Here is a 24194-nt window from a genome sequence, read left to right on the forward strand (position 1 = left end):
TCACCTCCCTGGAGCCTGGGTTGTCCTGAGCTGAGCCCTGACTGCTCCTGGCCAATCAGGACCCTGAGGCTGGCGAGTAACACTGAAAGCCAAGAGCTTGGCATTTGTTTGGTCTTGGACTGTGTTGCCAGCTTGTGGCTTTGAAAACATCTACCATCACCCCAGCTATGGACCAACTTGACTCTCTAGAAGAGAAGTCTTTCTAGCATGCCATAGCGATAGTGTAACCACTGGCCATTCTATTTTATCCCCAGGAGGTGAGGTGAAGAACACACAAGTCATGTGCCTTCCTCTCATCTTTACCATATGTGAACCTTAATACCGCAGTAGGCACTCAACTGCCTTCTCCCTGTTTTGAGGGGAAGGGGGGAAATATCCTATTTCTATTGTTTTTTATAGTTTGCTCACTATTCTATAAAAATATTTTACAGAGCATTTGAAAATTTGAGATCCTGCTACTCAGGCTGAGATTTGAAGATCAGGTTCAAAGCCATCCCAGGTAGGAAAGTCTGAGACTTTTATTATCCTCAATTAACCACCAAAAACCAAAAGTAGAGCTGTGGCTCAAGTGGTAGAGCATTGGCCTTGAGCAAAAAGCTCAGGACAGTGCCCAGGTCCTGCCGAGTTGAAGCCCCAGTACACACTCTCTCTCCCGCCTCACACACATAGTGAGATCCCAATGCAATGACTTCAAAGTGTAGCTTAAGTGATTTGTTTATGAGCACACAGAATCACAGAACTTTAAGCATGAATGTTCCTGAGTGCTGAGAGGAGGAGGAAGGAAGAAGAGCACAAGCACTTCAGTTCTCAGGTTAAGGCCCACAGTTTTCTAAATTACTAAATGGTCATTTTCTACTGAGGAAACAGAAGATAGGGATCTGATTTGCCTTGGACAAAAGAACAAAAAAAAGTGATAATATATTCAACAACATTTAAAATCTTAATCACTGTACCTCTTTAAACAGTAAAAAACTGTAGCTGGTGCTACTTAACAAGCATTATGGTTTTATTTAAAAAAAAAACAAAACAAAAAAACAAAACAAACCAAAACATTTCTTAAATCCACAAACTGAAAGAAAGGGATGAGAGCTGTAGAGGATGCTCTAGCTTCGGAGGTCTCATACTATACCGTGAATCGTGTCTGTCACCTGGAAACCAGAGTGCTCCAGGCACGATCGCATGGGCAAGCCTGCAGCAGAGAACACATGCACATACAACTAAAGTGGCACATTACCCACGCCCTCACTCCACCCGACACAACACATTCCTTCCCAGACAGGGCCTGCAGGCCAGCCAGGTTCTAGGTACCAGAAATCTGCATTGGCTTTGTGCTCTATAAATCTCACACATTTAAGACCAGTAAGACAAGGACACATGAACTATGTCAAAATTAGACACAGTAGCCTGTGGTTTACATAGTTATCAAAGAAGGCACCAAAGCAGGTATGGAAGGACAAGGGGTAGTCATTTGGCAGTGAGGCTTAGATATTAGCTAAGAAACTCTAGGTCAGACCAGATGCAAATGTAGCATGGGACAGGGCCAGAGGAGATTGAATCCTGAAATTTCTAACTACTTCAAGAAATGAATATAATTATACTGTACTTGAAGTACAGGGAGATAATTAAAAAAAAAAAAAAAAGCATAGTTAATCAAACAACTTCAACTCACAATGGCCCTAAAGCAGTTGGGGCTCTGTTACCAGGGCTGGCGGCCCATTAAGGAGCCTGGCCATCAGCACACTGCACTGTCACCTACATTCTGCACAGAAATATTTTTAAGCAATTGATTTCTCAGTAGCCAATAGTTTAAGATTCACTATCAATGAGCTATTCCTTAGTTTTATTGTGGTTTAATTTTTAATTACACTGTGGTCAAGAGAAAACAAAGAAAAGAATATTTTGTTTTCTAGATTCAAAATAAACCTTCTTTTGACTTGCTAATACATCTCTGCCTTGTGCCTTGATGCCTTGAACTGTATTACAATTAGTATTCAAACCAACAGTAATATTAGCCTTCTATTACTCAAAAAACGATCACACACATTTCTCCAGACAACACTCAAGAGAGACCTTTGATGAGTTACAGACACTCCTGCCTGGGAGGCTGGTCTCCATCCATGCAGAGAAGCTGGCTTAACACAGGCCCACTGTTCTGACAGAGGAGGGACAAGGCACTCCTCTGAGATGTCTGCCAACTGGCACAGGTTACATTGAATGAACAATACGTACTGACATTTGTGTCCTCCACAATTCATGATAAATAAGCAACTGGTTATTTGTAATCAGCCACACTTGCTTCTCTGAGAAGGCTGCTACTGGACGTTGCACAGCTCATGTTCCTTCCCAGTACCAGAAAGGAAAAAAATCAAGTTATACTTCCAGCTACTTTTATACTTTCAAGCTCTCTTCTAGCAATTACATCATCTTCCCCAACGGCAAAGGCATTACTTACTTTTGAAAACTTCTATTCAACTCTCCTAACTTTTGGAGCCAAGTTTGGTTTTCACCATCTAGCTAATTAATGAATACAGCCTTCTTCCCATTAAAATTAAAGCTAGTCTACATAAAGTGGGTATTATATTCTACAGACATTTATGTTAAGATCAGCCCGATATTCTTATGTGTAATAATTTCCTACAAATAATGTTGCACAGATGTAAATGTTATCTCGTTCATGTTTCCAAGGATCCGTATGCTCACCTTGTTAAAAGCACAGGGCTTTCATAAGCCATATCCTGAACAAAACCTCCAGGACACAGGCAGGAAGCTGGCCTATGTTCTATCTTAGAATTACAGGTAGGACCAGTCAAGTCTTTGGGGATCACATACTGTGGTCCCTAGTCCAATCTGAAGGTCATTACTTTGGCTTTTTGGTATTTAGCCCTCAGAGAACTGAACCAATGAGCACTTCTTCACTGTCACCCTGGAGATAAAGGTAGTTAGACATCTTGTAACACCAAGAGGAAGAAGTGTGAGAAAACTGGGAAGCATCTATTTATTTTAATCAAATTATCTCTGCCAATGAGTGAGAAATATTTCCACTTACGATTTCTCACAGGGGTAAAAAGTTCAAATGCTTAAAACAAGGAGGGGGAATGGGAAAGAAGGTACATAATAGTCTATCATATAATTAAACAAAATAGCAAAATATTCTGAGAAAATGCATAGGTCTATCATTATATGTAGTAGCCTTCAATTAACATTTATCAAGGAAAGAGGTCTGACCCCTCAGAGGTCTGAACCCCTCATGGCATTTATGCCCTACCACTGACACGGGCCAGCATTCCTGTCTGGAGAAACTCATACAAGGACAGGAATGTGCAGGCTTTCCTATGAGGCAGTGAGGAAAAGAAGGAAAGCAGAACATCTGAGTAGCACTATATCTGTTGTTAGCACCATACATTTATTAAAGTCATGAGATTTATTCTGGGGTGCTCCAAATTGCTCAGCTATATCTCTTAAAGCAAATCCTTGCAACTTACTATCAATTTGTCTCTTTTTTTTATTTTTTTATTGTGATAAGGCCTCACTGTAGACCATAAATATCTCTCATTCCATGAGAAGCCAGATTTATCCCAAGCACTTAACCATAAATCAGCAATCTAATTGCACCTACACCTGGCCAGCGGGGGAGAATAACAGAAATTTGGAAACTTTAAAAGACAGTAAAATATGTGGCAAATTCTGACCCTTTTCTGTGTCTTGCTTACACCCTGTGTGTTCCTAGCCTCTTCTGCACTCCCTCCTCTCCTGCCATAGCCATTTGCAGAGCCTGAGGTTATAATGTTCTTGTCCTTATGTTGTCATGGTATCTCCACTGACCAAAGTCTACGACAGCTATTTATACCTGGACTCTTAGTTGACCACAGGGTCCCTTACGGGAAAGCTGAAAGTTTTCATGACTTTACTATGGTTAAATTTCAACCAAAAAAATTATACTTGAAATAAAGACTGAACCAACTGGGTAATGTTGTTTTCCACTAATGAAGCAACAGAACCAGCTTTTCCTAATAAAGTGAGTTTACTGTCTAATAAGCCAATGGTGAGATTCAGACAGGAAAACCCCACGGTTTTTTCTACCCTGATGCTTGCAAGCATGGCCTCCACCTGTCACAAGGGATAAGGCTTCAGAAATGGAGAGAAATTGAACTTGGTCTAATAAAAATGTAACTAAATTCTGCTAAATGCAGAATGCCTCTCTCCAGTTAAAATGGTCCACCTTATTAAGAGTTAATTTCATTCTAAGTGACTTCTATTATTCAGTTATTTTTCTGAGTTACCTGAGAGTCTTTTTTTTTTTTTTTTTTTTTTTTGTCGGTTGTGGGGCTTGAACTCTGGGCTTGGGCACTGTCCCTCAGCTCTTCAGCTCAAGGCAAGCGCTCTACCACTTGAGCTACAGCGCCACTTCCGGTTTTCTGGTGGTTTATTTGAGATAGGAGTCTCACGGTCTCTCCTGCCCGGGCTGGCTTTGAACCGCGATCCTCAGATCTCAGCCTCCTGAGTAGCTAGGATTACAGGCGTGAGCCACCAGCACCCGGCTCTGAGAGTCTTTTTTAAAAAATTCTTAAAAATAAAAATAAATGAATGAGGGCATAGGATTATTTCAATTTTTTTTCCCAGAGTGAGCACTTGCTAGGGGAAAGGCTGTCCAGCAGGATACAGGTGGTACTGTTGTGCCCTGGGCAGCTGGGCACCATCAGAAGCTGCCAATGACATGAGACTATTTCTGTCTGGAGTAAAATTTGAGGTTCAGCTCTTCAATCACACTTGCCACATTTGAAGTGCTCAGCAGCTCGGCTGGCTGGCAGCGAGGGTAGAGGACAGCAGGGCCATTTCACCACAGCGACACTGCTCTAGAGCACAGAACTGACTCTAGTGTGGCCCAGGGCGGAGGGCCACGTGCACAGGTGTTTCAAATCCACGGTGCACTTTTAGTTACAGACACGAGTGAAAGCCTCATCAATCTCATGTAGCCATTTATTAAAATATTCTAAAAATACTGCTTAAATGCAAAATGCACAAAAGGATAGAAACAGGACTTGTTACAGAATATAAATAATCTCAAAGGAAAAAAGGACAAAAAGACTCACTTCACTGAAAGCGCCAAAAGGCATCAATTATTTCAGAAGGCACTTTGTTCCACACCACAGTTGGTATCCCTGGGGCCCTGGGGCCAACTCGAGGACTGAATTACAGATGGCCTGACACCCTCAGAGATGTGGAATAGTGCAATACATGCTCATGTGCAGCAGCCAGGCACCTATAATCACACTACCTCATCTTTGTAGCTTCCTGCCACTTTGACAGCTTAACTCAGTCAAGGAACAATTACTCCGAGAGAGGGTTCACTGGCACTTAATGATGATTTTAGAATGAATTAACATGGATCGTCAACCTAAACATATCAGCAAGGATCACAGACATGGACATGACCTGCTTCTTAGATGAAGCTGAAACAGATTGATTTTTAATGTAGCCAGAAAACTATCCTATTCTACTTTATTTTTTTTTTTAAAGTGCCCTTCCTTCAAAGATGAAATCCTACCATGGAAAGATGTCAAGCTAACATTTCAATATGTAATCAGTGGCAGAAAAAAAAAATCATACAAAAGAGTGGTAGTGGCGGACAACTATACGTCCAGCACTCAAGAGGCTCAGTTGAACTGGAGTTTGGGGCCTTAGGAATGCTCTGTCTCAAAAAAACAAAAACAAACACACAAATAAGAATAACAACAAAAAACCCACAGACATTTGGAATATCCTATCACTGAATAAGACAATTCAATGAATACCGTGTCTTAAATTTAAAATTAAATTTGACTAGATAATATAAAAACTTAGAAACAAGTAATAAATCTAACATACACAAAGTTCTAATATAAAAACTTAGAAACAAGTAATAAATCTAACATACACAAAGTTCTAATCTAAAAAAAATCCAAAGTTTTAAGAAAATCTCAGACAAATAGTTACTAAGTTCAGTTGTATGAAGGTTTTACTTGGTTAACTAAAACTATTCTCTATTTATTTATTTTTGTTTGATAAAAATAATTACACATTTATGGAACAAAATCTTTTTGATTATACTATAAAACAATATCTTTTCCACTTTAGATTTCTACAATTAAACCTGAGTTGAAAAGGTCAGTGTTGAAAATCCAAGAATCATCAAACATTATTACAGTTGAATAAACATTGTAACTTCTCTAGATATGAAACTGAGAAAATTAAAAGTAGTTTACTAATAAGTATTCAGTAAAAACAAGAACTAACCCAATAAACAATAAACCGCACAACACATGAAAGTCTCTGTAGTACAACACTTACAACTTCCTTGCCCCCACCCCCACAGGCCACTGCGCTCACCATCTTTAGGATGGCTCCATACAGCCGAAGGAGTACTGTCCGGGGTTCATCACCCACGCTGGCTATGGTGTCAGGTAAGGAACACTGGAACAGCATGTTACTGAGGCCACCTCTGTAAGAGATCAGAGGACAGTAAGCGGCGTCTATGAATAACTAAGTTAGTCTTTCTGGATAAACATAGACAAGAAGTCAAGGTTACCCAAGAATGTAGACATTCTCTCGAGACACATGAAAACCTGAATGAAGAACTCCAGAGCCTTCAGATTCATTCCACGAGTCACACTAAAACAGAAATTCCCAGTGTTTTCTATAGTATAGTTGCGGAGAGTTTAAAGTTTTAAAAAGCCTGTGTGAGCTGGGTGCTGGTGGCTCATGCCTGTAATCCTAGCTACTTAAGAGGCTGAGATTTGAGGATCTCAGTATAGTATAAAGCCAGGCCAGGCAGGAAAGTCTGTGAGACTTTTTTTGGGGGGTCAGTCATGGGGCTTGAACTCTGGGCTTGGGCGCTGTGCCTGTGCTCTTCAGCTCAAGGCGAGCGCTCTACCGCTTGAGCCACAGCACCACTTCCGGTTTTCTAGTGGTTTTATTGGAGATAAGAGTCTCACAGACTTTCCTGCCCAAGCTGGCTTAGAACCTTGATCCTCAGATCTCAGCCTCGGCGGCTTCTGTGAGACTCTTATTTCCAATTATCCACCAGAAAACCAGAAGTGGCATTGTGGCTCAAAGTGGTAGAGAGCTAGCCTTGAGCAAAGAGCTCGGGGACAGCACCCAGGCCAAGTTCAAGCACCATGACTAATTTAAAAAAAAAAAAAAAAAAAAAAGCCTGTCTGTACATAGGGAATGCCAAGGACCAGGAGCAGCTCATTAGCTCTAGCAACAGGAACATTCCAGAAGCATCCCTTCAAGCTCATATTCTTGGAATCCATGGGCTCAACTCATTTTACCTAGTCACAAGGTTGAAATCCTTCAGGACTTTCCATTTGATATGTGTTTCTAAGATCTACTTCTTTTTTTTTGGGGGGGAGGTCCAGTCATGGTACGTGAACTCTGGGCCTGGGCGCTGTCCCTCAGCTCTTCAGCTCAAGGCTAGCACTCTACCACTTGAACCACAGCGCCACTTCCGGCTTTTTTCTTTTTGCTTATGTGGTACTGAGGAATCGAACCCAGGGCCTCAGGCATACAAGGCGAGCGCTCTATCACTAAGCCACCTTCCCAACCCCTCTAAGATCTACTTCTAAAGCCAGTGAGTCAGAACATTTTTCACTTTTTCTGTGTGTGTGCCAGTCCCAGGACTTGAATTCAGGGCTTGGGCACTGTCCTTGAGCTTGTGTGCTCAAGACAGCACTCTACTGCTGGACCCACAGCTCTACTTTCCCTTTTTGGTGATTAATTTCCTATCTTCAAACCACAATCCTCAGATCTCAGCCTCCTAAGTAGCTAGGATTACAGGAGGCTGAGATCTGAGGATCATGGTTCAAAGCCAGCCCAGGCAGGAAAGTCTGTGAGACTCTTATCCCCAATAAACCAGAAGTGGTGCTGTGGCTCAAGTAGTAGAGTGCTCACCTTGAGCTGAGGAGGGCAGGGACAGCGTCCAAGCCCAGAGTTCAAGCCCCATGACCGACAGACACAGACACAGACACAGACACAGACACAGACACAGACACACACACACACACACACACACACACACACCACCACCACCACCACCACCACCACCACCACCCAAAACAGTCTGCTTGCTGGGGAATGTGACTTAGTGCTTGCCTAGCATGAGTGAAGGCCTGGGTTCAATTCCTCAATACCACATAAATGGAAAAAGCCAAAAGTGACGCTGTGGCTCAAGTGGTAAAGTGCTAGCCTTGAGCAAAAGAAGCTCAAGGACAGTGCCCAGGCCTTGAGTTCAAGCCCCAGGACTGGCAATAAATAAATAAAAATAAAAACAATTAAAAAAAAAAACAGCCTGCTACATAGCCCACACTGGCCTTGTATTCCAGTCTTCCTGTTTCCAGAGTGCTAAGATTACAGACATCAACCAGGCTCATCTTGATTTTCATCTTTTCTACTAAAATCCTCAAGCTGGGTGCCAGCTCATACCTGTCATCGGAGGCTGACATCAGTAGGATCTCATGGTTCCAGGTAACCTGGACAAAAAAGTTCATGAGACTTCATCTCAACAGAAAAACCTGTCATCTCAGGTATCATGGGAAGCATAAATATAGAAGGATCTCAATCTAGGCTGGCCAAAGGAAAAATGAGGCCCTACTTCAAATCTAAGTGAGAGAGAGAGAAAAAAAAAAAAAAAAGCCAGAGCTAAAAGCATGGCCCAAGTCTAGCAAGTGAGAAACCCTGTGTTCAAATCCCAGTATTACCCACCCCCACCCCACCCCCACCCCCACCCCTTGACTGCTTCTAAGTTTTTCATTAGCTTACTTTAAAATAATCCTAAGTGTCTAGGAATGGCAGCAAGTGTAAGGACCCATTTTCTCAGAAGGCAAGTGAGTTGTCACCCCAGTTTAAAAGGTCAGAAAGAAGAGAGAACCCAAGGTTCCTGTTCTTAAAGAAGCAGGGAGACAAGGAAGCAAAGTAGCCCGACGCCCTGCTAACCTGAGGCAGCACCCCTCAATCCCCCCCACCCCATCCACCCCTCTACCACACCCCTTCCCTCCACCCTCCCCTCCCCTCCGCCTCACCCTCCCCCACCCCTCCACCATAGTCAACACAGGATCCTCTTCTCATCACCAAGCAATAGAACCAGCACTGCATTAGGGTTCAAAGACCTCATTTTTTTTCCTGGCACGTACTGGCAAAGGGTTACTCACATAAACACCAGCACAAACAGATGAACTACTGTTCTAAACTGTGTGACTTGATTCAGAGTTTGTCCCCATATTTAAACAGAGGGAAGGAAAGCTAGCTCAGCCAGGAACAAGCTTACAACCGGGAAATGCCACATTCACTACATTACATACAGTCTCTTTTATTAAAGGCTTTGGTGATTGCTGTCATTAGTGCTGAGTGACAGTGAAAATGAATGAAGCAAGGCTACTGGCAAAAAATAACTTCCATAGGAAAAAGCCACTGGATCAATGGAGCCCAATAATATGACTTAGAAACAAGAAAGGTTGTGGGTAGGCTCTGGCAGTGAAATTCCAACTGTATGCCAGATGAACATACAGTCTGTCAAAGAAAGAAATAAAACCTCAGCCAGGTACAAACCTCCTACGATGTCGTACAACAGTGTCACAGTAAATATAAACTGTTACAGTAAATATAAGTAAATATCAGAGATATAAATATACTCAAACAAAATATCAAAGTTAAAAAAAAAAAAAAGCCCGGCGCCAATGGTTCAGGCCTGTAATCCTAGCTACTCAGGAGGCTGAGATCGAGGTTCAAAGGCAGTTCGGGCAGGAAAATCCGTGAAACTCTTTATCTCCAATAAATCACTAGAAAACCAGAAGTGGTGCTGTGGCTCAAGTGGTAGAGCACTAGCCTTGAGCTGAAGAGCTGAGGGACAGCGCCCAGGCCCAGAATTCAAACCCCATGACCAACCAAAAAAAAAAAAAAATCAACTAGGCGCTAGTGGCTCATGCCTGTATTTCTAGCTACTCAGGAGGCTGAGATTTGAGGATCAGAGTTCAAAGCCAGCTCTGACAGTTACATATGAGACTCTATAATCTCCAAGTAACCATCAGAAAACCAGAACTGCTCAAAGCAGTAGAGTGCTAACCTTGCACATAAAAGCTCAGGCCCCAAGTTCAATACCCATGACTGACAAAAAAAATAAATGAATTTTTAAAAATCAAATAAAAGTGAGAATGATGCACATTTCACATTTGACACACTGAGCCACCACGACAGTGAAACTAACTGAAAAGGACAGGGAGTGCTACTGGCAGGAATTCTACCACTGCCTCCAGATTCTGTGGGCAGGCACCATAACTTCTGACCCAGGGGAATAACAAGTATACAGAGAGCTCCTTTTTTTTGGGGGGGGGCGGGGTACTGATAACATTTTGATACAAAAAGCTGTCAGAGTTTATCCTAAGCTATTCCAGAAAGTAAAATATAGGAAGACTGCTGCGGTCCAGGTCCAGGTCCAGGAACTCATCTCATCAACTACACCAGATACAATGGCACACGCTATACTCCAAGATCCATGGGAGAGGCACATAAGATTGTTGTCTGAGGCCATTCTTAGGGAAAAGCAAGTCCTTCTTCAAAACATTACCAAAAACGGTACATGGTCTCCCTGATAAGTGGATGCTAAATCCAAAATGTTAGGTGATATGACAAAACTAACAGGACTTAAGAAACAAAGAACTCCCACTCATCTGGTTGAACCACCACTAAATATCCCCATGCTGCTGATGACATATATGGTATATAACATGTGAGCACCGTTATATATTACAGACTGTGATAGACAATTTGCTCCAGGAAAGTTAGAATGAACTTGTGACTTTAAATGAGCATCATTATTCCACAATACTGTGAATTTCCGGAAATTATGTAATCACTTAATCACAATCAAAAAAAAAAAAAGAACCTCGGGGAAGGGAGGGAGGGAGGGAGGGGATGGTAGGGGGAAAACAAGGGAGGGGGTAACAATGTTCAAGGGGAAGTGTACTCATTACCTCACTCATGTAACTGTAACCCTCTGTATAGTATCTTTACAATAAAAAAAAAAAAATTACCAAAGCAAAAAACTGGGGGCCTGGCTCAGGGTATACAGCATCTGCTTAGCAAGCACAAGAACCTGAGTTCTAGCTCTAGTACTACCAATAGGAAAAAAAAAAAAATGGATTAACTGTTTCCCGACAATATGCTTTATGTTTCTCATGCTAGTGGCTCTTGTAGCCCTGGCTGCATAGGACCCTGGAGCAGAAGGACTGCTTTAGCCACAGTTTCAATCACAGCTCCATTAAAAGAAAAATTATTAAATAAATAACTAGTGTACAAAAGGGCTGGAGGCCTGGCGCAGCAGTAGGGTGCCAACACAGCAAGCAGAAGGCCCTGAACCCAAGTACTGCAAAGGAGAGAGCCAGAGAGGGGAAGGGAGAGGGGGAGGGGGGAAGAGAGAAGGAGGGAGAGAGGGAGAAGAAGGGGAGGAAGAGGGAGAGGGAGGAGGAGGTGGAGACAAGGAAGCTTTTGCTGCCAGGCCTCACTGCCCTAGGCACAATGGGACCAAAGTTTCAGTCTCCTACATCTGACTCCCAGACATACCAAAAGTAGCAGCTCAGGCTTTCCCCAACAGCCTCACTCCTCCCCTCTCTTCACCCCCTTAAAACCCCCACAGTCTATGTGAGATTCTCCAGTCAGGATGCTGACAGACCCTCTCAGGCTGTCTCTAATAAAGGAAGAGGGAGGGGAGAAGGGGGAGGAAGGGATGGAGGAGGGGAAGGGAGGAAGGAGGGGAGAGGAAGAAGGAAGGGAGAGAGGAAGGAAGGGAGAGAGGAAGGAAGGAAGGGAGGGAGGGAGGGAGGGAGGAAAGGGAGAGGGGAGGGAAGGAAGGAGGGAAGGAAGAAGCCTCATCGAGAAATTCAAATTTGAACTGACTCCAAAAGCACACTTGGGGAATGACTCAGGTGAATTCAATACTCAGTTCCACCAAAAAAGAAAAAAGAAAAAAGAAAAAAAGGGACAGAAGAGGAGAAGAGAGAGGAAGCCCACTAAAAAATGTTTCTAATTATTTCAACAATCTTGCTTTTCCTTATTTTATATTTACTTGTAAAAGAATGTAGGGGCTGGGAAGGTGGCTCAGTGGTAGAGTGCCTGCCTTGCATGCACAGGGGCCTAGGTGCAATTCCTCAGCACCACATAAGCAGAAAAAGCTGGGAAGTGGTGCTGTGGCTCAAGTGGTAGAGCGCTGGCCTTGAGCTGAAGAGCTGAGGGACAGCGCCCAGGCCCAGAGTTCAGGCCCCACGACTGACCAAAAAAAAAAAGAATGTAGAAAACTTTCTGTGACTCCAGCTGTAGTCGGCATCTTTTCTAGTCACATGCAGGGTTCTTTCCAGGATTTTCTGCACAGCCCTTCCCCATCACTCTCCCCACACCACTCTTCAGGCCCAGTTCAGGTACATCAACGGAAGGCAGCTGCACAAAGCCTCCAGCCCAGCCACCTGCTCCCACAGCTCCCAGCCACACGCTCCCACACCGCCGTGGCCACGGAATTTGGTCTTCAGTGTGGTGGCTCTGAAAAGTCCCCATAAGCTGTGACTATCCTCCATGTACACAAAAAAGTCAAACCTAAGTCAGCTATGTCATCAAAACCAGCGTCGCCAAAAAGCAAAGTTTAGCCACAGAGCTGGCTACGTGAACACAGAAGCCCGCATAGTATCGGAACCGTTTCTGGATTTAAAGCACAAGGAAAACTCAAAAATGAACTCATTTTCAAGACATGGGAGAGGTAGGGGAACAGTGGGGGCCGGGGTGACAGCGGAGGCCAGGGGAAGAGCAGAAGCCAGGGGAACAGCAGAGGCCGGGGGAACATAGGACCAGCAACCAGGACCAGCAGCCTCAGCGGAAGCTGGGAGCGCTGAGCAGAGCTGAGGCAGCTCCAGGCACAGGCCTGGAGGTACAGCCCCTGACCATCTTACTCTGGGCCTCTCAGGTGCTTTACCATGAGACCATGGCGGAGCAAGCATTCGTTACTGGGAGGACAGGGAGGAGAGTGAGGCTCAGGCCCGGGCCCTCCCTGGGCAGCCCTGCCTGGCCTTGGCATTGCTGACTTGAGCGTTCTTTGCTCTCTGCACTAGGGAAGCTGGACTGCCACTGCCACATCACGACAAGAAAATGTGTCCAGTCATACAGGAGCAAGTGCTGGGACTGAGGCAAAGCAGTCCTCTGACTGTTGTTTTGGTGCTGGTCCTAGAGCTTGAACTCAGGACCTGGGCACCATCCCTGAGATTTTTGCTCAAGGCTAGCACTCTACCACTTGAGTCACAACTCCACTTCTACCTTTCTGGGTGGTTAATTGGAGATGGAGGATAGTCTTGTCCTGGTCAAATCTCAGTCCTACCTCCTGAATAGCAAGGGTTGTAAGCAGGAGCCACTGGCTCCCAGAAGCCACTCCTCTGATTTTTAATAACTCTCTGTACTTTTTATTTTCCCCTTCTTCAAACAAAACAAGTCTAATCTCTAGTTTGACTTCCACCTCAAACGTTCCCTCCCTCAACTCGAGACCGTATTTTCTGTCTGACTCATCTACTTCAACCAACCATTCACCCAGGCTCAAAGCCTCCCTCTTCTCCAAAGCCTGGTCCTCATATTCCCACTCTTCCCTCCTTCCACATTCGCAAATGGGGATTCCCCAGGCTGCTCCATTACAGGTCAGTCTCCCCAAGTCCGCCCCAGAACTGGCTCCTGAAATAATACCCTGAAGCCAGCATCATCCTTAGTGCTGGCTCAGCAGTTCTTCTTCCTTCACTTCCCACTAGCAAGGCCTTGTACTCCCACAGTTCTCAGACCTCCCAAGGCCCCCAAGAACGTGCTCTTTTTCACACGGAGCACCCTCTAGTCCTTACATTTTAATTTTTTTTTTCATCTGCCCTAGGGCTACTGTAGTGCTCAACAAAGGAGTACTTAGCACAAAGTATAAATCTGTTATGGCAGATTTCACAATCTCAAAGTGGAAAGAAAGCTAAAGATAAGGACTGTCCTGGGACAACTAGCGAATGGTGTAATCCTGGAGGGAGGCCAGGCTGGCGGACAGCCACACGAGTGGAAACCAGGGAATAGGAAATCTGTGGAAAATGGACAAGCCAAAGGAGGCTGAAAACAATGACAGAGAGGAAAGCCAACACCTGATGGCACGGTCTTATCATCAGTAGTCCTGAATGCCATGCAGGTGGGGATGTAGCTCAGTCACAAGGGCACATGCTTACCGTGCTTAGCAGGAATGAGATTCCAAGTTTAATCTCTACAACCACCCATCCTTGGCAAAAAAAAAACAAAAAAAAATTTTTTTAAATTAAAAACTAGCTGGTTCTTGGTGGCTCACACCTGTAATCTTAACTACTCAAGAGCTGAGATCTGGGGCTGGGAAGGTGGCTCAGTGGTAGAGTACTTGCCTTGCATGCATGAGGCCCTGGGTTCAATTCCTCAGCACCACATAAGCAGAAAAAGTTATGTGGCATTGTGGCTCAAGTGGTAGAGCGCTCGCTTTGAGCTGAAGAGCTGAGGGACAGCGCCCAGGCCCAGAGTTCAAGCCCCACGACCGACAAAAAAAAAAAAAAAAAAAGAAGAGCTGAGATCTACCAGACCAGGCAGAAAAGCCCTGTGAGGCTTTTATCTCTAATTCACCAGCAAAAAGTCTGAAGTGGAGCTATGGCTCAAAAGACAGAAAGCCAGCCTTAAGAGGAAAAAGCCAAACAAGAATACAAGACTGAGTTCAAGCACGAGTACACACATACAAATCAAAAATTTTAAACTCTTGGTTTGGGCTGGGAAGTTGGCTCAGTAGTAGAGTGCTTGCCTTGCATGCATGAGGCCCTGGGTTCGAGTCCTCAGCACCACAGAAGCAGAAAAAGCCAAATGTGGTGCTGTGGCTCAAGTGATAGAGTGCTAAGCCTTGAGCTGAAGAGCTGAGGGCAGTAACCGACAAAAAAAAAAAAAAAAAAAAAACAGAACAAACTCCTGGTTTCCATTCTGTTGCATATGAAGCTGAGAAGGAGCCATTCATCCAAACTAGCAAAAAGCTGAAGCACAAATGACAAACCACTGGGGGCTTCATTGTGGACAAGTCCAGTCTGAGGTCCCAAACTAAAGAATGGCCCCAAGCCAAGTTGCTACTCCTCTTGGCTGAGAAAGAGGCCATGCCTTATCTAGGGTGGGGGTGGGGAGAAGCTGTGGCCAGGTAAAGGGAGGCATGACCAGATGAGGTCAGGTGTGGGCAAGTGGGAGAAGGGGGAAGGCCTGAATTCAGAGGGAAGGGAATGCTGTCCTCTGAGGCAATGAGGACTCCTGGGGATGGAGGCGAGTGCCGCATGAGGGGCTGCGGCGCAGGACACCTGGGGCGGGGGATTCCCCACTCAAGTGGACGATAGAAACCCACAGCAGTCCTGAAATCCTAGCTGCTCCAGAGGCCTCCAGGTGTGCCAGCTGCCTAGCCAATGCAGGTTCTGAGTGGAGACAGTCTCAGCCAAGATGAAGAAGGAATCTGCCCTCCTTCCCCGGGCAGACCTTACACTCAGTCCAGAGCCAAACTATGAAGACCAATCTGCAAGACTCTGATCTCTAATTAGCCAGCAAGAAGGTGGAAGTGGAGACATGGCTAAGTGGTACAACACTAGCTTTGAGAAGGAAAAAAAAAGCCAAGCAAAAGCATGAGACACTAAGTTCAAGCTCCTGTACCAACACACACACACACACACACACACACACACACACACACACACACACACACACACACACACACACACACACACACACACACACACACACACACACACACACACACGAGACAAAGAAAAAGCACAAAACAACAAAGCTAAGAAGCACTGATGAGGGAAACAAGAGGCTTTTTTTGTTTGTTTTTTGTTGGTCGTGGGACTTAAACTCTGGGCCTGGGCACTGTCCCTCAGCTCTTCAGCTCAAGGCTAGCGCTCTACCACTTGGGGCCACATGTCACTTTCGGTTTTCTGGTGGTTTATTGGAGCTAAGAGTCTCACAGACTTTCCTGCCCAGGCTAGTTCTGAACCTCGGTCCTCAGATCTCAGCCTCCTGAGTAGCCAGGATTACAGGCATGAGCCATCAGCACCCAGTTGTTTTTGTTTTTTATGTTCTGTGTGAAGTTTTTTCGTTTTTCTACAGGTTTTTTTTTTTAATCCTGTTGTCAACTGTTTTTTCATTTTGGTCTTGTATATGTTGATCTGGGGAAGGGAAGGAGAAAAACAAAATGGAGAGACAAAGGGTGAACCAATGTAACAGTCATACTCACAAGAAGCTAAGCTGGAAATGCACTTTACGACTTGGGAGGAGGGGACTCAGAGGGAGGGGAAGTGGGAGAAAACAAGGGAGGGGGTTACAATGTTCAACAAGAAATGTACTCATTACCTTACTGACATCACCCTTAAAATAAAAGCACTGATGAAGTTCAGGTTAGAGACACCAGCTTATGAAATCTACCACACCAACACCATCATACTATAAAAACAAAAGAAAAATTACAATGAAAGCAAGAGTGGAAAATTTTTCCAGAGTCAGGGCCATTTCAGAAGCAGGGTACTTGCATGAGTCCAGTTGCTATCTGGATATAAATTCTGGTCACTGCTGCCCTTCGAACCCCAAGGCAGCTATCCCCAATGTAAATAGCTAATTATACTGTGTTCAGAGGCCTGAGATGCACACCAAGGGGTTACTAGACTTACTGAATGGATAATCTCAATTCTGTTATACATTCTCATCTTAATCAAATATCATGGGCCCTTTCCTGCTTTTCCTGCCTTCCTCAGAACAACTGATTCATGGCTGGGAATGTGACTCAATGGTGGAGTGCTTGCCTAGCACGCATGAAACCCTGGGTTCAATTCCCAGTACCACATACACAGAAAAAACCAGAAGTGGCCCTGTGGCTCAAGTGGTAGAGTGCTAGTCTTGAGCAAAAAAAAAGAAGCTCAAGGACAGTGCCCCGGCTCTGAGTTCAAGCCCCAAGGCTGGCAAAAAACAAACAAACATACATACATTAATTCATAGCTGTCTAAACCCATGTCTCCCAAGTTGGAATTTCTCAAGATTTTAGTTTTTCTGAAACTGGGTCTCCCTATGTAGCCCAAGCCGTGATCCTACCACCTCAGCTTCCCCCTCAGGATAGCAAGCAGGTGTCACTACATCTCAGAATGTTAAATAGAAAATTCTTTTCTCTTTTTTTCAGTGGTTCTAGGGCTTGAACTCAGGGTATGGGCACTGTCCTAAGCTCTTCTACTCAAGGCTAATGCTTTACCACTTTGAGCCACAATTCCATTTCTGGTTTTTGTATAGTTGGAGATAAGAGTCTCAAGGGGACTTTTCTGGCCAGGCTGGTTTCAAACAGTGATCATGAGATGTCAACCTCCTGAGTCACTAGGATGATAGGCATGAGCTACCAGCGCCCAGCTAGAAAATTCTAAGATATCCCCCCCAAATAAAATCTGTTTTTACTTCTGTACTGTCTCAATTTGGGTTAATATTACCAATAACAGAGGAAAAGCATGACAAAATCATGATTTTTAAGATGATGAGGACAGCTTCTTCAAACCTGATAAAAGAACATGTATAAAAACCCCAGCCAACATTGTACTTAATGGTAGCAAGCTTTGCACCAAGAACAGGAACCAGGGAAGGGCCTTCTTTTCACCACCCCTTGACAACACTTCTGGAAGTCCTAACTAATAAGAAAAGGAAATGAGATAGAAAGGTGAGAAGAAAGAAAGAAAATTATCTTTGTTCACAAGACGACATAAGCATTTATGTAGAAAATCTGAAAGAACTGACCAAATAATCCTCCGGAACTAATAACTAATAGCAGCTGGGCACCAGTGGCTCACACCTGTACTACTAAGGAGGCTACTAAGGAGGCTGAGATCTAAGGATCGTGGTTCAAAGCAAGCCCAGGCAGGAAAGGCCATGAAACTCTTATCTCCAATAAAATACCAGAAAACCGGAAGTGGCGCTGTAGCTCAAGTGGTAGAGTGCTCGCCTTGAGCTGAAGAGCTGAAGGACATCGCTCAGGCCCAGAGTTCAAGCCCCATGACTGACAAAAAAAAAAATTGAAAATTGAAAATTAAAACTAAAGTACAAACAGGTGGGGGGAACTAGGAAAAGAAGGAGGAATAACACTATCCAAAAGAGAAAAGTACACATTACCTCAATTGTGAAATGGTAAGCCCTCTGTAAATATCTTAGTAATAAATTTATATTAAAAATAAATTACTTGAGCTTAAATGAAATACAAACATGTACAAGAGCTATGTGAGAAAAATAATGCAATTTAAGCTGAGCACAGTGGCTCACCTGTAATCCTAGCTACTAGAAGGCTGAAATCTAAGAACCATGGTTGAAAGCCAGCCTGGACAAGAAAGACCATGAGTTCTCATCTCCAATTAATCACCAAAAAGCTGGAAGTGGAGTTGTAGTTCAAAGGGTAGAGTACTAAGAACAGGAGCACAAAAGCTCAGGGACAGTGCCCAGGCCCTGAATTCAAGACCCACACAAAACTAAACTATGCAATTCTGGTAAGATACAGAAGAAGTAAATAAAAAGAGAGGGGACTACGAAAACCACATAGAAGCCACGGCACTGGTGACTCACACCTGTTATCCTAGCTACTCAGAAGACTGAGATCTGAGGATCGTGATTCAAAGCCAGCCAGAAAAATCCATGAGATAAAAATTACTCAAGAGGGGCTGGGAAGGTGGCTCAGTGGTAGAGCGCTTGCCTTGCATGCCTGAGTACCACATAAGCAAAAAGAAAAAAGCCGGAAGTGGCGCTGTGGCTCAAGTGGTAGAGTGCTAGCCTTGAGCTGAAGAGCTGAGGGACAAGTGCCCAGGCCCAGAGTTCAGGCCCCACGACCGGACCCCCCCAAAAAAAAAGAAAAGAAAAGAAAAGAAAAAGCTGGAAGTGGTTCTGTGGCTCAAGTGGTAGAGCACTAGCCTTCAGTACAAAGAGGCACTAGGACAGCAACCAGTTCCAGCAAAAAAAAAAATAATAAAAGGAGGGAGAGAGAGAGAGAGGAAGAGAGAGAGAGAGAAGAAAGGAAGATAGAGAGAGAGAAAAAGAGAAAAAGCGGGAAAGAGCGGGGAGAAGGAAGGGAGGGAGGGGAAGAGAGGAGGGAGACAGAAAGAGAAAGGGGGGGCAGAAAGGGAGGGAAGAAAATCACATAGAACACCTAACTATTGGTCTTTGAGAAAATCCAATCATCCAATCATATTCTAGCTAGAACATGTCTATGGAAGGCTTGGAAGGCTTTAGAAAAGGAGCTTGTGATCATGTTTAACCCCTGGTACCTTGTGTTGATTTCTGGAGGGGAGTCTTGTCACTGTGGCTCCCTGGACAAGGCTGAACTGCTAAGCATAGCTAGACTCCAGGTGCCTGGTAAGTGTTTATTTAAAATAATCATGTCTCTCCAGGCACCAATGGCTCACATCTATAATCCTAACTGCCCAAGAGGCTGAGATATGAGGGTTACAGTTCAAAGCCAGATCAGGCAGGAAAGTCTATGAGTCTTGTATCTCCAATTAACCAGGAAAAAGAAGTGGAGCTGTAGCTAAGGTGGCAAAGTACCAGCCTTGAGCACAAAAGCTCAGGGACAGCGTCCAGGCCCTGAGTTAAGCTCCCATTTGTATTCAAGCACAGCTTCCTCTTTTGCACAGCCCAGTGTTTGCAATTATGTTCTGGGTTGAACATTAAACTGAAAAGCAAAAAAAGAAAAAAAAGAAAAAGAAAATTCCAGTAAGTTACTTTGCAAACATCATCAAACCCATTCTAAAATTTTTATTTAGAGGCAAAAAGATACAAAATAACATTCCCAACTTAAAGACTTGAAATAAAGCTAATCAATACAGTGTGGCATTGGCAAAAGAATGGACAAATAAATCAATAAAACAAAGCACAAAAAGCCTAAAAATAAAACATTTTTGACTAAGGAACAACAGAGCTTAAGAGTCTTTTCAAAACCAATCTTGGAATATCCATATCCGCCCCCCCCACCAAAAAAAAAGTTAAGACTGTATACCTTCACAAAAAATAACTTAAAATAGATTACAACAAACCTAAATGTCAAAATGCAGAACTACAAAACTTCTAGACTGTAACCTAAGTCAAAATCTAGAACACCATGGGTATGGTGATAACATAAAAAAATGGGCTCCAGTGGTAGAGACTCTACAGAAGGAGGGAGAGAAAAAAGGAATAAAAATTGAAAAGGAAGCAAGAGAGATGGCTCAGTAGTAAAGCATTTGCTTAGTAAGCATCAATCCCCAAGTTCAAACTCCAGTACCATTTTCTAAAAGGAACCTAGCCATCCAAGGAAGTTTTTTTTTTTTTTTTTTGTCGGTCGTGGGGCTTGAACTCTGGGCCTGGGCGCTGTCCCTCAGCTCTTCAGCTCAAGGCAAGCGCTCTACCACTTGAGCTACAGCGCCACTTCCGGTTTTCTGGTGGTTTATTGGAGATAGGAGTCTCACGGTCTCTCCTGCCTGGGCTGGCTTTGAACCACGATCCTCAGATCTCAGCCTCCTGAGTAGCTAGGATTACAGGCGTGAGCCACCAGCGCCCGGCTCCAAGGAAGTTTTTTTTGTGTGTACCAGGCCTGGACACTGTCCTTGAGCTTTTTTGTTCAAGGTGGGCTCTCTACCACTTGAGTCACAGCTTTGCTTCCAGCTTCTTGGTAGTTAATTGGAAATCAAAGTCTAACAGACTTTCCTGCCGAGCCTGGCTTCAAATTGTGATCCTCAGATCTCAGCTCCTGAATAGCTAGGATTATAGGCATGAACCACCAGTGACCAGCCAAGGAAGCAAAATTTTTACAATAAACAGTAAAAGAATATAGCTTAAACTTCATCTTGAAAAATAAAATTAAAAATTATTCTTTATGCAAAAGAATTTAGTCTATAAATATAACTGTATACTTAAAATGAAAAGCCCAGGCCTATAATCTTAGCTACTCAGAAGACTAAGATCTGAGGATCATGGTTCAAAGCCAGCCCAGACAGGAAAGTCCATGAGACTCATCTCTAATTAACTACCAGAAAACTGGAAGTGGGGCTATGGCTCAAAGTGGAAGAGTATAAAAAGAGCTCAGGGAAAGCACCCCAGCCCTGAGTTCAAGCCCCTCAGCCAACAAAAAAAAAGGAGGAGGAGGAGAAAGACATTTATGGCTTAATTTTAGAAAAATATCTGAGTTCTTGACCAAGATCCCATCTTTTGATATGTAAATTATCTTTCGGGAAAGGCAGATCTCAGGGTATCATTTTGCGGGAGGATTTTCTTTTGTCTGTCTGGGGGTGAAGGGGAGGGTCTGTCCTTGGGGTATTATGAAACAGATGTTTGTAAAACTTTTTTTTTTTTTTTTTTTTTTGGGTCGGCCGTGAGGCTTGAACTCTGGGCCTGGGCGCTGTCCCTCAGCTCTTCAGCTCAAGGCGAGCGCTCTACCACTTGAGCTACAGCGCCACTTCCGGTTTTCTGGTGGTTTATTGGAGATAGGAGTCTCACGGTCTCTCCTGCCCGGGCTGGCTTTGAACCACGATCCTCAGATCTCAGCCTCCTGAGTAGCTAGGATTACAGGTGTGAGCCACCAGCGCCCGGCTGTAAAACTTTTTAACTGTTCTCAAACATCCTTTCATTCATTTCACAACTGATTGTGATTTTTATCAATAACCACTAAGGAAGATCACAAACCCTGGATGTGACAGATGGGGAGGAGGCTGTAGTGTAATACAGTGGTAGGGCACTTGCTGAGCACATGTGAGATCTTGGGTTCAATTCCCAGCCCTGAAGAAAAAGTAAAAACCAAAAACAATCAGGAGAGAAATTAGGGCTAAGTTGTAAAGTGTGGGCACAGACAAATTTTCTAACTGTTCACGAATAACAATTTTCATGTTCTGACAATTTTTATTTTTCCCCTGTATCTTCATAGCAACAAACAGTGTAGTCTGATAGCAAGCCCTCCTTGTTTATTACAATGCTAGGAGGCCAAAATGACTACTTCTACAGTAGACAAGCCTATAGCTAGGCGGGACTGTAGGACTGAAGACAGGAAAAAATTTCATTCTCACTTTTTCAGAATAGGCCCTGAAGGAGGAATTCTGAAAGGTGACAGAGGACAGGCTGCCAAGCAGAGGAGCCAGAAAGGCTGGTAACTGAAAACACAAAGCAAATTCAGAAAACACAGCTCCAGTCACTTGGTCTTGGGGGAAGGGATTTTAAAACAATAACAACAAAAGGAACCCTTCTAAAAAGGTAGGCTGGAGCCCAAGTTTAGACCTTACAAACAAGTTTGGATTTTACTCATGAGCTACAGGAGTAACTTGATATTTGGGTATTACCTGATAACAGGATACATACAGACTAAAGGGGGACCACTGAAAGCACCAAGGTCATCTCCCCTTCCCCACCTCCCCCCAGCCCCTAGTTACAGTATCCAAGCAAGAAGAGCAGACCAGGACTCTACCTTACAGGGAAGAGCAGGGACTTCTGGGGGAAAGCACAATCAGAAATGATATAGGAGTTTAGGCCAGGCTGTTAATCACTCAGAGAAAGCAGAAGCACCTTCTAGGGCAAAGAAGAACCAAAGGGTCAAGTTCGGGACTGACTGAACTAAAAGTACCTGGGCTGAGGTGGTGTGGTTGGTTGGATAAAGCACTTCTGAGGGACTGACACTTAGGGTTATAAAAGCCTCAACCTCCTTGCTAGGCATCCCTAACTTCCCATGTCCAGACTCACATTTTCTCCATACACCAGCCATTCTGTGACCACAGTCTATTCCATCCAGAACACAGGACTGAGAAACAGTGTCACCATGCTACATTATTCTAAAAGATACTCCAATCCAAAATGAGTGCTCATGGCTACAGCTTGTAATCCTAACTACTCAGCAGGCTGAGATCTAAAGATCTTGGTTCAAAGAAAGTCCATGAGACTCAAAAAGCTGGAAGTGGGGCTGTGGCTCAAGTGGTAGAGTAGAAGCCTTGAGCAAAGAAAAGGTCAGGGACAGCAAGCAAACTGGGAGTTCAAGGCCCAGAGCAAGGATTAAAAAAAAAAAAAGCTAGTCTTTTAAGTACTAAGTCCTGGAGAAAAGAAACAAGATGTTCCCAATGTTTTTGCAGTGACTCCTTTGAATGAACAAAGCAGAAAGTCTTAACCCATAAGTGACCCTCCCCTCCCCCCCAAGCATGTAACCAAGAAAGGTCTTCAGGCTATATCTAGAGTATCCAAACAGAGGCGTGGCGAGGCAAGGCAATGGGGGGGGGGGGGAGGGAGAAGTCACCACGAGAGCTCCAGAGAGCTGGCAGTTTGGCAGTTCAGGCCCTGCCTGTCCACAGTAAGTAAACAGCCACTGGCCAAGCCACCTCTGGAGGGATTTTTTTTGGCACAGAGTTACATAGAATGGTGTCCATCACTTTTCCAGCTAAGAAACTATCAGGCCTAACTAAGGGAATTCAAGTTTTGGAGTCTGTTTTTTTTTAACATGCTACTAGGAAATTGAAAAGTGATCTAATCATCTGAGTCTTTTCTCCGCTTCCTACCAACTGCCTTTTAACTCTGCTCGTAAACAAACGCTGAAGAGCACCTCAAGCACACAGAACAAGAGAAGTCCCCAACAGTTCCATGTGCTGCATTAGTGGCAGACTAGTGACATACTAGGCACAGAAAAAGAATCAAATGACTAAAATGGGACTGGGGGATTATTGATGGAAGACACAGGCACTTTCTAGATATTTTGCACTCACCTTGGTCAACCAATTAAACAAAAACCAAACAGGCTTTTAAAGGTCTAAACAAAGACTCACACCCAGTGTTAAATGCTGACCCCTAAGGAGAAGAGTTTTCCTAAAGTCAAGAGAGGGACATGCTTCCGGTCAATATGAAAATGTACAACACATACTTCTCTATTTGTGTGTGCATGTGTGTCTGTGTGCAAGCTCGTATGTGCCAGTCCTGGGTCTTGAACTCAGGGCCTGGACCCTGTCCCTTAGCTTTTTTTTTTTTTTTTTTGCTCAAGGCTGGTGGTTCTACCTACCACTTGAGCTACACTTCTAGCTTTTTGAGGGTTAATTCCAAGTTAAGAAAAGTCTCAGGGACTTTCCTGCCTAGGCTTGTTTTGAACCAAGAGTCTCAGATCTCTGCCTGCTGAG

General features: G+C 44.0%; 1 protein-coding gene across 3 annotated transcripts in view; it reads right to left on the minus strand.

The window, feature by feature from the left end:
- Chka (choline kinase alpha) overlaps window positions 1-24194 on the minus strand; it is a 47165-nt gene that overhangs the window by 21745 nt on the left and 1226 nt on the right. For all 3 annotated transcript variants that reach the window (XR_011369191.1, XM_070009485.1, XM_070009484.1), the window contains exon 2: window positions 6367-6478. Coding sequence is in view for 2 of the 3 variants with exons in the window: in XM_070009485.1 (XP_069865586.1) it covers window positions 6367-6478 (112 nt within the window). In the remaining variant the exon portion in view is untranslated. The remainder of the gene's footprint in view (window positions 1-6366; window positions 6479-24194) is intronic.

This window comes from Dipodomys merriami, unplaced genomic scaffold (assembly GCF_024711535.1).
Source record: "Dipodomys merriami isolate MVZ:Mamm:240054 unplaced genomic scaffold, mDipMer1.0.p SCAF_78, whole genome shotgun sequence".
Taxonomy (NCBI): domain Eukaryota; kingdom Metazoa; phylum Chordata; class Mammalia; order Rodentia; family Heteromyidae; genus Dipodomys; species Dipodomys merriami.